Source organism: Sus scrofa, chromosome 9 (genome assembly GCF_054392235.1).
Source record: "Sus scrofa isolate SSC_HxYL_T2T_F1_AM1 chromosome 9, Sscrofa_HxYL_maternal_Yorkshire_Landrace_v2.0, whole genome shotgun sequence".
In the NCBI taxonomy this organism is placed as follows: Eukaryota; Metazoa; Chordata; class Mammalia; order Artiodactyla; family Suidae; genus Sus; species Sus scrofa.
The window spans coordinates 9,572,299-9,587,549 of NC_139391.1; the positions used below are offsets into that span (position 1 = coordinate 9,572,299).

Sequence of the window (15,251 nt, forward strand, 5' to 3'; positions counted from 1 at the left end):
TTTCAAAGCCTGTGAGTCAGTATCTTGAACAGATTTTTTTCCTGTACATGCGGTGTCTGCTCGTGAACGGGACAATGTTCCTTCTTTCATTTAGTCAAATCCCCTCAGCAAGTATTTTCCAAAGTGCCTACTATGTGCTGAGCACAATGCTAGGAAGAAACTGGGGGCCGTTCTAGGCACTTTGCATACATTAACCCATTTTAGCCTGATGACAATTCGATGAAGTAGGTATTGTTATTCCTACTTTGCAAGTGAAGAAACTAGGGCACATACGATGAATAATTTGCTCAAGGTCACACTGCTTAGAAGGAGTCAAGTTGGGTTTAGAACGCAGAGCCACGTAGTTGAACCATAAACAAGAAAACAATCCAGCGAGATAGTTCTTATAGGGAAATAAACAGAGCGGTGTAAGAGTGATGGGAAGGCAGGCTCCTTGGAGAAAGTGGCTTCCTGAAGAATGCGAGAGAAGGAGCCCTGCAAAGAGCCAGGAAAGACCGAGCCGGGCAGGAGAAAGAGCGAGTGCAAAGGTACTGAGACTGAATGTTCAGATGTCAAATGGGAGGCCGGTTCTGACCATTCTACCCCCAAATGCCTCTCCAGTCTGTCCTTCTCCAGCTTCCCCACCTGGTCCCAGCCTCTCCATCTTTCAGCTGGATCCCTGTCCCAGCTTCTTTCTTGCCTGATCCCGCTGCCTCCAGCCTTTCCCTCCAGTCCCTCCTCTGCAGGGCAGCCAGAGTGATCCTAAAACGGCATGAACCTGATCCATCTCTCTTCCCTGCTCAGAACCTGCCCCACCACCTTCTGGATAAAAACCAGCTCTTTGGACTGATTATCTGCAGCCTCCTTCCCCAGAGCTATGGTCTCATCCCATCTCCTGGTAGCTTTCTGGTTCTCTTCATTTTCACCTCAATCCCTGAAGGTCCCAGGTTGTCTCATCCACTAAGGCTCCCAGTGTGCCACCCTTTCTATCTAGAATGCCTATAGCCTCTTCTCACCTGCTCAACTTCTCATCCTTCAAATCTCAGTTGAAGCAGTTCCTCCTCTAAGAAGCTTGTCTTATTTCCTCTTTCACCCACTCCTCCTTAGTAGTTTCAAGGCACCACATGAATACATGTCAGCCCCCATCTCCAACCTCCCTCACCATCAATCCCACGTCTTTGTTGTCATGTCTTATAGTCCTGTAAATCTGTGACCTCCTTAAAGGAAAGGATTCTTACTTATCTTTCTATCTCCAAGACCCAGCATAAGCCCCAGCTACTGACTGGTACATGCCCAGTGAATATTGTTTGCAGTTTGTGAGCTGTAAATTGTCTATTTTCTTTTTTACTTTTTATTTTTTATTTTTTTGCTTTTTATTGAGATACATATTTGCATAGCATAAAAATCCACTCTTTTTTGGCGTGCAGTTGATTTTGACAATCAAGATATGGGACAGTCCCATCACCCCCCAAAAAATACATCCTGCTGCCATTCTGAGGCCAACCCTTCCTTAACTCCAGCCACTGGCAACTAGTGGTCTGCTTTCCATCCCCACAGTTTTGCCTTTCCCAGAATGTCATATGGGAGGAATACATACTTGTCTAAGTCTAACTTCTTTCACTTAGCATAATGCACTTGAGAGTCATTCTTGTCGTTATTGGTATCACTAGTTTGTTCATTTTTTATTGCTGAGTAGTATTCCATTGTAGGGCTGTACAGTAGTTTATTCATTCACACTAGTTGGAGAGCATTTGGGTTGTTTCCAGTTTTTGACAGATAGGAATGCATCCATTATTAATGTTCACGTACAGGTTTTTGTGAGAACGTGACTTTTCATGTCTTTTGGGAGTAGAACTGCTAATTCTTAAATTTATAAGAAACTGCCAAGCTGTTATCCAGAGTGTCTGTACCATACTGTATCCCCACCAGCCATGTACAAGTGTTCCAGTTCCTCCACATTCTCACTGGCACTGTTTATTGGAAAGAAAAATTCAATAGCCTTTGCACATTTTTGGAAAATCAGTTAATATGTGCAGGTCTCTTTCTGGATTCCAAAGTGCATTCCATGGATGTGGGGTGTCTCTTCTTTCACCACTTCCACACTGTCTTAATCACTGTAGCTTCATCATAAGCCTAGAGGTCAGGTAGCAGAGAACTACAAGATTGTTCTTCCTTTTAAAAATTTCCTGGAGATTCTAGTTTTTTACCTTTCCATATAACTTTTAGGATCAGCTTGTCTACATCTACCAAAAAAAATCCTGCAGAGATCTTGATTTGGATGGCACTGAATCAATAGTCAGTTTGGAGGGAACTGAGATCTTAACAATATTGACTCTTCCCATCCATGAACATAGTACACATCTCAATTTGTTTAGGTCTGCTTTGATTTCTTTCATCAATGTTTTGTCCTTTAGAGATGAACACAGAGATTACGCACATATTTTGCTTTATGTATACCTAAGTATTTCCATGTTGGCACTGTTGTAGGTGGTATTATCTTTTTACTTGGCATTGTCCTTTAAATGTCAGGATCCAGTTGTTCGATGTTACTATACAAAAGTACAACTGATTTTTGTATGTTTATTGATCATGTATCCTCATTGATCATTGGTCCCTTTTTCTGGTTCTTTGTATGTTGGGAAATTCCATACTGTATCCTGCACATTGTGAATGTTGTATTTATAGACCCTAGATCCTATTATTATCCTTTATAGGATGTTGATTTTTGTTGTTATCATTTTAAGAGGCAGTCAAATAATTTAGTTTCAGACTCAGCTATGTCTCACCTTCCATTTGTGGTGGTTCTAATCTCAGCACAAATCTACAAGAGAAAAAAGAAATAAAAGGCAAATTTACTCCCATGCAGCTTCTCCAAATTTTCACTCACCTGCACCATTTGCCTGCTTTTGTTGAATTTTTAGAGTCATTAGGTAGTTGTGTTTTGTATTTTTGTCAGAGTTTTTATGTCATCGGTAGGACCTGTAGTGGACTTAGTCTATCTTGGCCAGAATTTAAAACTCCTCCACAGTTTGTTTTGATTTGCTGGAATTTTTAAAAGCTAAGAGAAATGAAGTCTCAAAACACCATGATGACAGTGTTAGTAGGAGAAAAGCTCAAAGCCAAGAGGCAAGAGCAAATACCTTTCCCACGTTTCGAGCCCTGTTTAGACAGACGTCAGGGCACTCCTTCTGAATTGTGGTATCCAGGCCAATAGGATTATTTCTGGTTTGGGGATGAAAAGATTAAAGAAAAGCTTGTGATTTGCCTATATGGTCTGGGATGTAATCCCCTGACCTTTTCCTGCTCAATACTGTAGGTCATTGACCACTGCAAACTACATTTCCCAAGATTCCTTGAAAATTAGCTTTGAATCGGAGTCAGCCAGTGGGAGGAGGAGAGTATTTCTCCCACTCTCTCTGCTTTGCGCAGCACCCCAGCAGCAGATGTGTCTCTTCTGATTCTTCCGATACCCTCTCCCGCAAGGTCTCTGCTGGCCTGCCCTGGTCCTTGGCTTGATACCACCACCTCCTCTCCCCGTCCTTGTCCTCTGCAGGTGGTAGTGGTCCTTCACGTCCCAGTTGCCCTTTCAACTCTTGCAACATTTGTATAATCAGTTTCTTTGATTAAACTCCAGCTACTAAAATATGGGCACAAGCCTTGTTTATCTGGACTCAGACTGATACAGTCCATGTGGGAAGGCAGAACCGAAGCTCTAGCTCATCTAGTCTCCTGAGTCAAATGTCAGTGTCTTCCCATGACCCTTCTCTGGCAGAAAGGGAGCATCAGGGGAAACAGACTACCTTTTGGCCAGCCAAGAGGACGAGGCACTGATCTAAGTTGCACATTATTTTACAGGAATGTAAAAAAAAAATTGCTTCATATATATGGCCAATTTTTTAGAAATGTCATCTGATGTTCAGCAGCATCTTCCTTTTGTATTAATACAATACGTTGTCATGTAGGACTCAGAATCTTCCTTGCCTATATCCCTACTCCTCCCATGTGTTCTTTTGGGACAGGTAAAGGTAAGTCACGGAAACTGAAGTGACTTTAGGGAGACCCAGCCGAGCAGCAGATGAGAACTGAAAAAGAACCAGGGCTGAGACTGGGGCAGGATTCCAGCTGAAGTGGTCGGTAGTGCCAAAGAGAAGATGGGATGGCATCTCTCCAGGAGCAAACCAGGGGTCATGGGATCCAGTGATGTCTGGGAGGGATCAGAGGTTTGGCAACTTCCCCGGGCCCTAACGTTGGTAAGTGGCAGTGAGGGGAGGAGAAGGGGGGTGACGAATCAGGCTGGAGTTGGGGCCAACACCTGACCCAGCCACGGGCCCCATCTGCCAGTCCAGGGCATCAGGAACAGCATTTGCTGCTGTATATCCTGCTATGGGCTTTACGAGACAGAAATAAAAGCACAGCCGGCATCTGTCACAAAAGACCTTTAATGGTCTCCTATGTATGGTTCTTTTGTTCATTTGTCCTGTTAGAATTGAATAAACGGTAATAAGTTATCTGACATAATAAGGAATGCCACAGGTACAAGAGATAAACCTGGCAGGTGGCCCAGGAATAAGGGTGTCACCAAAGTATCGCTTAACAGAAGAGCCACAGACCTGGAGACCAGTTTCAGCCACCTGTCACTCCCCGCACCCAGGATCCACACCCAGTGCCAGGCTAAGCGCCAGCTCCCACTGAAAAGGCAGAGGCAGCCACCTGCCGCAGCATCAGACGTGAACACTGAGCAGAGATGCCCCAGGAAGTGCATCCTTCACTCACCCCCCGAGTGCCCTGTGGCTCTGCAGTGCAGGCCATGACCGCACCCAGAGCCTGTGAGCCCCACTTCCCATCTACCTCTCCTATGACCCTTGTCGTAATTCCTGTCGGATGGGCAGAGCCTGGCACTACCCCCATCTTGCACAAGGGGAAACAGGTCCGATTCCCCGGGGTGCACTGGGACTGAACATAAGACAGCACCGGGACGCCTCCTCCCAAGCCACGTGGGCTGCTGTGCCCTGAGTCTAGCATTTTCACCTGGAATGCCCTGGGTGGGGGCTGAGCAGGATTCTATGCCAAGGGCTGGTCCAGGTCTCCCCAAAGGGCCCACCTCTCAGTCCTGGTGAGGGACCTGGCCCGAGAGCCAGCCAGGAGGAAGAGCAGTCAGAGGACTACAGACAGACACTAGCCTCTCCTGGGGGACCTGCCTGTTGCCCACACACTCGGTTGATCAGGAATGTAGAAACGGAACCCTATTAGAATTGCTGGACAGAAAGGTGCTGCTTATGGGGTCTCTGGAGGAATCCTGCCGTCCTAAGAGGGACTTTTGTTGTAAAGTCCTCCCTCGGCATTTCTTTTATGAAACCTGGACTTTCCCCCAGCTGCATGGACCTCGAGAGGAACCTAACTCTAGTTTCTCTTCCCATCACACGGCTCCTGTCATCTCATAGGCCTGGGCCAGGGAAGTGGGGTGTCCCGCCAGGGCACAGACACAGGTCCTAGGGTGGGGGTCAGGCCTCTTGGCTTCCTCCACAGTCCCCCATGCTGCCTGGGCCAATTTCAGGGCCAAGACCCCTCCTCGCAGCACCGGGGCCCCTGCCCAAATCAACCCCAGGCCAGAGTTTCGGGGAGATGGGTTACAAAACCATCAAATGCGTGTGTATGTGTTTGTGTGTGTGTGTGTGTAAGCAAATGCTTGTGTCTGGGTCTGAGACCCAAGTTCCAAAACAAAGATACTTTGTATTGGAATGCGACAGCCATTCCCACGTACAAAGCAAGAATAGAACCTGTGCTTGCTGGTCTGAGATCAAACCTCAGAATGGTGGTTTGACATTTGTCTTCAAAAGAAAGTTTCAAGGTGAAACCTCTACAGGCAAGACAGATAAAAGCGGAGTTGTTCCAGTGGAAACGGGAATGGGGGAGGCCTGGAGACCTAGCCTTTGCCCCCACCCCCATCTTCCCACATAGCGGCCCCTGACAAAGCTCTGTGGAACACCAGGGGTTCTGCAGCACCTGGTTTGAAAACCAGTGTGTCAGGGTCTAGGGATCATGGGTCCCGGGGACCTGTGCTTTGACTTCCCTTTTGAAGAGTTGGGAGAAAGCGGGGGAGGATGCTCCCCCTTGAACGGGCCTCCCTTTGATGCCGCTGTGCTGTGAGCCTGCAGGGGAGCAGTAGAGGTGGGACCCTGCCCCACAGCTAGAACATCTCAGTCCTGGAGGAAGGACAGAAGTGATGGAGCTGCCTGGGCCAGGACAGCAGAATACCAGGCCCACGGCAGGCTTAGGCATGAGGGTGGAGGGAGTCGGTTTTGGTCCTTGTTGACTTTAAAAACATCAGACTAGTCCTGTGTGTGTGAGACTCTGAGAGTTCGTGCGTTGCGCCTGGACGGGTGGAGAACAGGCAGCCCTCAGTGGCAAGCAGGAGGGAAGCTGCCTTTGGGGATCGCTGATGCCACTGGGGACAGGTCACCTGGGGCTCAGCTCTCAGAGGAAGAGGCTGGGTTTCCCCTGGGCCCAAAGCTCTCCCAAGTGTCACCAAGAAGTGACTGGCAGCTCTGGTTGAAGGGGCTTCGACTTTGAAGGGACAGGCAGGCCATTTCTGTTCCACCTCACCCTTGGGGTTCTCCAATGGGGACGTGGGGGGTTCGGTCCCCCTGGGCGAGCACCGGAGGCTCTTTCTAACCTGGGATCAGAGCCTCGGCTTCCTGGCCTCTGATGCAAAGATATACCCCACCACTGGCACTATTCCTCCTTGTCCCTCTGTCTTGGTAGCTGGGGCCACTGCCTGGTGGCACGGGGTTCCTGACTAATATCAGAATTTCCCTTTCAGCTGGGACACCAAAGCCACACTGGCCACCGCTCATCCTGACTGACCTCTGCCTAAGTGAGAAGGGAGGAAGGGACAAGGCCAGATGCGAGGAGGACTCAGCCCACAGCGGACTTCCTGTGTGACCCTGGGCTACATGCCCACGGTGGCAGGGCCATGACCTGTGCAGCCGTTTGCAGCTTCCAGGGCTGACATTCTCATCTCCACGGACTTTCACTCTCTTTGGTCCTCACGGCTTCCTTAAGTCGGGCAGGAAAGCGATTACTGTCCCATTTCACAGTTAGAGAAACTGAGCCCCCAAGGTTGAATGAGTTGCTCAAGGTCACTCAGCTGGGTGGTGGCAGCCAGGACGGAGCGGACGTGGGCTTCCAGGGACGTGTGCTCTTCACTGTACCTTGTGGGGCCAGCATGTCCACAACTCCCCCAGCTGAACCAAGACCCCAGGCGAGCTCACCCTCACCGGTTTGGTCTCTGAGGCCGAGGAGGCCCGTGGAGTCCAGCCAAAGCATTCAGTCCTTATCTTCATGGAAACCGAACTCTTCTCTTGGTTGGAAGGCTGAGGAAGTCCAGCTGGCCCTCGGCCTGTAGACTTTTACCCCAGGCCACGCTCCTTATTCCCGCCCCGACTGCTATCCACATGCCACCCATGGGGCCCACTACAAAGTCCCAGTGTGGAGCTGTGTGGTCAGCACAGGCCCCAAATGTGTGGACAGAGAAGCCAGAACTGTGCCGGTGCCTGGGGCCCAGTGGGGGGCAGGGGGGCGACCCCAGTTTCACTCCAAGGACTCACACGGGGAGGCTGACCCCGGGAGGAGAGGGCCACTGCAGGGCAGGACTCAGACGTGCTTGGGGGCCCCAGGGACAGCAGGGTCTTGAGCCAACCCGAAGCTTGGAAAGATGAGCTGGCCTTTTCTCGCAGGAAGACGCCTGAGTGTCCCAACAGGCTGTAGCACATGGCTGAGCTGGAGGGCACCCGTCCCAGGGGCAAGGGGGGCTGAACTCCAGCCTGTGACCACTTGAAGGGGCTATGCATTCCAAGGTGGGTTGAATCCACCTGGAAGGGGCACCGTTTCTAATTCACACCAAGGCGCGACATGGACCAGCAAGCAACCGTGGAGCCCTGAATGCAGTGGCTCCCCCGCCCCCCGCCTTCAAACCATTATTTTCTCTGTAACTTTCCCTTGTTCATGAGCTTCCTGACAACAGGGGCTGCGACTGACCCAACTCTATGTCTCCAGGGCTCAGCACCAAGCAGAGATGTCATCAACCAAGGATGGTCAAGCCAGATTCAAATGAACTTGACCACTGCCCTTCTGCAGTCCTAGACTCAAAGAGTAAATAAAACGCTCAATGGAGTTCCCATTGTGGTGCAGCGGAAATGAATCCGACTAGGAACCATGAGGTTGCAGGTTCGATCCCTGGCCTCGCTCAGTGGGTTGAGGATCCGGTGTTGCCGTGAGCTGTGGTATAGGTTCCAGACATGGCTTGGATCCTGCGTTGCTGTGGCTGTGGCGTAGGCCAGCAGCTATAGCTCTGATTAGACCCCTAGCCTGGGAACCTCCATATGCTGCGGGTGCGGCCCCAAAAAGAAAAAAGAAAAAAATGCTCACTGGGCCCGTGGTGCATCTTGCAGCTGGAGAAATTTCAGCTCAGCGCTGGGATAAACCCAAAATGGTGAGTGTGATTTTCGAGGTGGAAGGAGGGCTAGAAACCAGCCTGACAAAGCTTTTGGGTGACTGGGTTAGTGATGAGGGAAGAGGTCCATCTGTAGTCACCCCAAATCCTAATGGGTCTTATACCAGCCCCCAAGGTTCCAGAAGATAACCTTGGAGAACATATGCTGGCCATGTGTTATTCCCACACTTCATCAACTCTGCAGCTGCCAGGGGCGGGGGGGCAAATGGCCCCGCAAGCTCTGGGAGGGGCTGGATTCAGCAGGGACCCCAAAACTGGCCGGAGGATTGCGACTGCCCCGAGCTGACTTGGTTCTGACCTGGGGTAGGTGTCCCTAGGGTTGAGGGTTGATGAGATCCCTGAAGGCAAGGGCTAGGGCACTGTGCCAGGCATGTGAACTGGGTAATTTCACCATGGAAAATGGTCGCACAGTCCACCCCAGGAGGGGCTGGACCGAGAAGGGTCGAAATTCCAATTATACAGTAAAATTTTGCTGTCTCCCTTTTCACAAGTATGGGACAGGGACTGAACAGAGCAAGAGAGCCCCTTGCTAATCAATATATCTGCTTGGGTATAAGGTCAACTTCAGGCCATCCAAAGGGAGTGGGAAGTACTGGGGGGCCCATCACAAGCCCCCCTACCCCACCCCTGCAACGCCTCAGCAAAGACAAGCTCTGTCCTTCTGTAACACCCGGCCCCCAGGGCCAAGCAGCTCATGCTAGCTACAGGGAAGCCCCCCACCCTGTGGCGGGGGCGGGACTCGAGAGGGGCCCTTCTCAGGCCTGGAGCAGGCGGAGGTGGGGGCGCTAGGCCCTCTCCACGGCCCTGCACCTCTGGGGCCAATGAATCCTCGCCGGTGGTAGACAGGACAGAGTCAAGGGCTCTGACTCCACCCACCAGACCAGAAGCTCCAAGGTTCACAAATTCTTGGAGGCAGAGCTGAGGAGGATCCTCTGTGATCACCTGGTCAAACCCCTTGGTTTTCAAGGGGAAGAACTGAGGCCCAGAGAGGGAAAGAAACTTGCCCAAGGTCACACAGTAAATGAGAATCAAAGGCCAGACAAGAGCAGATACCTTTGAACACTTTCTGCCTCATCAACTGCCCGCCCTGTCGCCCTGGAAATGCCCCATGTCCCAAGAGTACTGGGTACCCATAACACTGGGAACGACTTAGGGGTCATCAACTCCCTAGGGAAACAAAGGAGTCCTTCCTCTTAGAAAAAAATTCCTACGTGTTCTCGCATCCCAGTACGAACCAGGCCCCATCCTGCTTCGCTTCCAACATTAGTCAGGGAGCATAACACGGCTGTTGACCCCCCACTTCCTCTTAGGTGAGGGCCTCTCGATGGCTCCTGCCACCTTCTAGGGAAGGACCCCCTTTGACTGTGGGCACAGCAGTCTCTGGCGCCCTCTCCCAGCCGACAGGGCCCGCCCGCCCAGCCCTTGAGAACTGCAAGGGCAGGAGCACACCCGTGGCCCCGGCCCCTCTGGCCCTCCAGCCTTGCTTCCCCAGGGAACGCGGACCCCGCCTAAGGCCACGAAGGAAGGGAGTCAGGCAGGCTGTCACCCCCCCGGCCTGGCCCCCCATCCCTCAGAGCCGCCCTTCGGACGCTCGATGCCTTCTGAAGACCCCCGCCTCCGCCCCTTCTCTGTGCACATTTATAAACGGGGCAAACACATTAGATGCGACGCAGCGAGGGGATGGCATCCTGATGATACTGACAGGGGCTGGTTCATTCGACCTGCCTTAGACTAGGCAACTGCTGGTAAGAGAGTCAGTCCAACTGCTTTGCTCCGTTCCTGGGGTCTACAAACCTTCACCAATGTCACTGTCAGTCACAGATGGACGGGGGCAGGGACAGGAAAAGTAGGGACAGGTGTTTGCCAAGAGAACCGCGGGGAGGATCTCTCCGGAGGTCTGGCCCTCGAAGCCAGAGGAGGTGCCTTCACCGCGGTCATGTTTTAGCTGCCAGAACTGCGTGAATCACCGGGAACAGTGGACGGCCTCCCACGAGTCTTCAGCCCCCGTCCCACCCCTCCGAGCCCTCGGGCCCCTCCCTCCCCTTTTTGCTCCCCAGCCCGAGTCAAATTCCAAGGCCAGAGCCCTGTTGGCCTTTCTGGGGATCAACAGGAAAAGGGGGCAGGGGTGGAGAGGTGACCGCAGCGAGAGGGGTGAGGGTGGTTCATGTGGCCCTGTTGGCAAGGTGACGTGGGCTAGTCCTGAGGCCAGAGGTTCACCACTGGGACCTGGAAGACCACTGGGGGCCCCTGGTAGTAACTGGAAGAACAAAAGGGAGGGGGGACCAGGACAGGAAGAAGACGAGCAAGCATCCTAGTGCGTGACAGTGGACCTGGAGCCGCCCGGAGGGAGGGCCGGCCGGCCCCAGTCTATCTGTCGTTGAGCCTCGGAGAGCCGGTGCCCTCCTCCTCCTCCTCCTTGTCTTCCTTCATGCCCTTCAGTCTCTGGCGGGCAAAGTCCTCAAACACAATGTCGTCATCACTGGTGGGAAAGACAAGGAAAATGGGCATGTTTGCATGGCGGGGAGAATGGGCTTCTCCAGAGTGGTCAGAGGACCGGTGCCACCAGGTGGGCCTCGAGGCTGGCCTCAGACAGGGAGGCCGGCCAGGGTGGCATGCTGGATGCCCGTCAGTGACAGGGGAGCCAGCCAGCTGTGGAAATACCAGCAGGAGGCACGAATTTGCCTAAGGGTTTGCTGGAAATTGACCCTGGTACACTAAAATTTTGCTGTCTCCCTTTTCACAAGTATGGACAGGCATCCTTGAAGCACTGGGGTCAGAGGACACATCAAATGCAGGGTCGGGGGACAGTGTGGCTGGGCCAGGGCCAGAGGAGGCACTTATTCCCTCATGAACGGCCAGATCACTAGTAGTTTCACAGCATATTCTGAATCCCCCAAAAACAGGCCCAAGAAACTGCCCCCCCCCCCAAAGAACTCCCCCTCAGGAAGCATTCTTGTTTTCTGCGCAGGAACAAGTGGGCTTGACTTGGAAGAGGAAACTACGAAGGCTCACTGTCTCCAGGGACGAGCCAGCTCACATTCTACCCTGAGGGATCCTGGATGAGACGGGATCTGGGGGAGGGGGATGGCAAGTCCAAATAGGGAGGAACAGGAAAGGTGGGTGGGAAGGGGGTGCCTGAGTGCGGCTTCAGGGCCAAGGACTGCTTCTAAGAACCAGGAATTTCCTTCTTCCATAAAGCATGTCTGCACAGGCCCAACCAAGGCCCCTGCCCACAGACTTCAGCCCGCCGCATGGGGTCTCCTCATGGGACCTAAAACTCCCCATCCCAAATATCTCCTGGGGGACAAAGGATGCAGAGATTTGGAGCTGGAGCCAGAAAGCTGCTTGGCCCTGGCGGTGGTTCGTGATGTCCGCCCAGGTCCTCCCCATCAGGCCACTGTCCGGTGACACACGACAGCCTTTGACCACAGAGAAATCCACATCGATCCTCCGGAGTCAGAAGCAACAAGAGCCCCAGAACCTTCCCCACCCCACAGCCTCAGTCCACTGGCTGGGTGCAGGCGAGGCAGGACAGAGTCCCAGCCCAGGGCCACAAACCAGCCCTGTGACAGCCGAGCAGGCGCTGTGGACGGATGGGTGGACGGACGGACTGACGGACGTGCAAGGACGAGGGAGGAAGACAGACCCCAGCAAGGCAGGAGGAAGAGGAACAGGCACCGAGGGTCCTTCAAGTCACATGCAGGCAAGCGGGTTGCTGAAGAGGCGAGCAGAGGCAGCTCTCAGCAGATGAGGTTAGACCAGCTGCTCCTCGGGGTTAATTAGCATAAATGCAAATGACCTTGTAGCCCCACCCACCCCCCCCAAGGCCCACCCACCCCCTTGTCTGCAGGCAAGGTTGGCTTACTTGGTGTCAAGTTCTATGAGATTGGTATCTACTGGCGCCTCGTTCTCTGGAACTAAACATAGGGCAGGCAGGCGCCCACAGGTTAGTGGGGAGTGGGCGAGGGGCAGAGAGCACAAGTCCCCACCCTGGGACAACTAACTAAGCCAAGGTGGGAAGGGAAAAGGAAGAAGGGGAGTGGAGAAGAGGGGCTGGCCCCTGGTCTCAGAACCAACCCATGGCATCTTAAATGCAGGGAGGGGGGTCCCGGGATGGCCAGAGAGGCTCGCAGCAACCCCAGGGCGGCAGAAAAGTCTCTGCACCCTGCTCCTTTTGGCCTGTCTCCAACATGGCTTGGATTTATTTGTTGCATGAAAACTGTCACTGACTCTAACACAACCATTTATTCACATCTTCACATCTCTGAACCTCGGGAGATATATATATATATACACGCACACATATATATGTTTTTTTATTAATAAGAGCATAGGGCTGCACTTGTGGCCTATGGAGGGCCCCAGGCTAGGGGTCGAATCGGAGCTATAGCTGCTGGCCTACACCACAGCCACAGCAACGCCAGATCCAAGCAGCGTCTACGACCTATACCATGGCAATGCCGGATCCTTAAGCCACTGAGCGAGGCCAGGGATCGAACCCGCATCCTCATGGATCCTAGTCTGGGTTCATTACCCGCTGAGCCACGACAGCAACTCTATAGGGGTATATTTTACAATCAACGGCATTTCATGGTTTAATTGTGAGACCATTTTTCTTTCTTTATGACACATGTCATACTGTCTCCTTCAACTGAGATAGTCATAGGCTTAATGAACTATGACCAATGTGGTATCACTTGGAAAAATGACGGGCATGGTGTCCAGGGACTGTGGAGTCCATGCAGCCCCTTCCACTACGCCTGGATGTGAGACGAGGGAGGGCTCCAAGCACGGCCAGTGCCCCTCGCACCACCACCCTCGGCCCACGGCGAGTGGAGCCAGACCTCTCTGTCTCCTGAGAGTAGGAGTATGAGCCTCACAAAGCATCCTGAAGTGGGGATCCTGGAGTGGGGAAGTGGGGTGACCCTGGGCTGAAGGCTGACCCGGAGGGAGGTGGGTGATGGGGACATAGGCAGCTGGTGGAGAAGGGGGCAGCTCTCCGGAACCTCATCCCAGTGACCCCCAGACCCGGCTCACCTTCCCGATGCGGGGGTTCCTCTTTGGGCTTGGGGTGCATTAGGGTGAAAGGCAGTTCCACGGCCACGTCACTGAAAGAGACCCAGACCCGTTGAGCCTCAAGCCCAATCCCAGGCTGTGGGACTCAGTGTCCCGTCAGGGAGGATTGGGAAGGGTCTGACAGTCAGAGGAGGTAGCTCTGGGCCAGGAGGCAGGAAATCTGGCCCCGAGCCCCGGTTCCACCATGCCCTGAGCATCGGTCCCTCTGGGAGTTGCAGTGAGAGACCTTTTCCGCTGGCTCCAAGAAGAAGTGGGAACTTCCCTTTTCCTGAGAAGGATCCCTGGATTCCCACGAGCTGGGTGGAGGCCTAGGGGTGGGAAAAGGATGACCCAGCGTAGTGTGCCTCTGGGTCACTGGGTGGCTCCAGAGGTGCGGGGGGGGGGGGGGGGGGCGCGGCTGCTGGCCTCAGATGACCACAGCCAGCCCCGCATCCCTGACGCTGTGCTTCCCAACTTCCTGGCTGGATTCCTCCCCCTCTCACGCTGTTCTATCTCCCAACCTATGCAGGAGGCTCTTGCGAAAGTGCTTGGGCAGCCCCAGTCCCCTGCAGTCAAGGTGATGCACTGCTGAGGTCAGTTTAACCAAATTCAGCCTGGATGGGACCCAGGCCACAGGGCTGCGTATACTGTGCACAGAGCCTTGAAGCGACGGGGTGGGGGCAGGACAGGAGAGGTGCTGCCACCAGCTGGTGCTTCTCACCAGGCCTCGCTCCTCTTGTCCTTGACGGGCGGAGGGGTAACAAGAGCAGACATTCACGTGGTGCTGACTCTGTGCCAGAGCATCTTCTAGAGTCACTCATTTAATCATCACAAGAACCCTGCTATTGTACCCAATGTACAGACCGGGAAACTGAGACCAAGGAGAACACATAGCGTGTCCAAGGCCATACAGCTACAAAAGGAAAGTGCCAGACTGAGAAGTCTGCCTCCCTATGTCACATCCTTAAGCACCGTGTGATAACAGGGGTCAGAACGGAGAAGGTGGCTCCCCCTCCCCCATCCCCCACCCCGCTTTCTACTCCAGACAAAAGCAGCCCTGAAAGCCCCTCCACTCCATTCAGGGTGCTGTCACCCTATGGAGCCCTGTCAACTGTGAGCACCTCCAGGCAAAGCCTCCTCTTACAGACCCTGCGGCCAGGGTCCTGTGAAGGGGAGAACGGGGCACAGGGGAATGGAGTGGCTACGGGCACAGCTTCTGCAAACAGAAAGCCTGTTCCGCCAGCCCCGCAAGAGCTTAGACGCACTTTATTTATTTATTTATTTATTTTTGCCTTTCTAAGGCCACACCTGCGGCATATGGAGGTTCCCAGGATAGGGGTCTAATTGGAGCTGTTGCTGCTGGCCTGCACCACAGCCACAGCAACGCCAGATCCAAGCCGCATCTTCCACCTACACCACAGCTCACAGCAATGCCAGATCTTTAACCCACTGAGCGAGGCCAGGGATTGAACCCGAAACCTCATGGTTCCTAGTTGGATTCAGTAACCACTGAGTCACGACGGGAACTCCCACTTTACATCTTTGAGTCTCCCAGAACTCACTTGGAAAAATGGGGCTGTAACTACGTCTACCTTCTAGAACCACTTCCAGAGGTGATGTAGGTAAAAGACCTTCCTTTTTGCTTCCAAAGGGGATTGTGTCTTCAGATTCACTTGGAAAAGTGAGCTATCAGAATGGAAGCTGG

The 15,251-nt window shown here is 53.1% G+C and overlaps 1 protein-coding gene across 13 annotated transcripts in view; it reads right to left on the reverse strand.

Annotated features, from left to right (window-relative positions):
- Nucleotides 1-4,402: 4,402 nt before the first annotated feature.
- ARRB1 (arrestin beta 1) overlaps nucleotides 4,403-15,251 on the reverse strand; it is an 80,515-nt gene continuing 69,666 nt past the window's right edge. For 10 of the 13 annotated variants that reach the window (XM_021062515.2, XM_003357198.5, XM_084975257.1 and 7 more), the window contains 3 exons: nucleotides 13,529-13,599; nucleotides 12,357-12,408; nucleotides 4,403-10,970 (listed from right to left, as the gene is read on the reverse strand). In XM_021062515.2, coding sequence (XP_020918174.1) covers nucleotides 10,859-10,970; nucleotides 12,357-12,408; nucleotides 13,529-13,599 — 235 coding nt within the window. In that variant the 3' untranslated portion in view covers nucleotides 4,403-10,858. Of the gene's footprint in view, nucleotides 12,207-12,356; nucleotides 12,409-13,528; nucleotides 13,600-15,251 lie in introns of all 13 variants that reach the window. The other 3 variants (XM_084975260.1, XM_084975259.1, XM_084975258.1) reach the window with 2 other exon arrangements.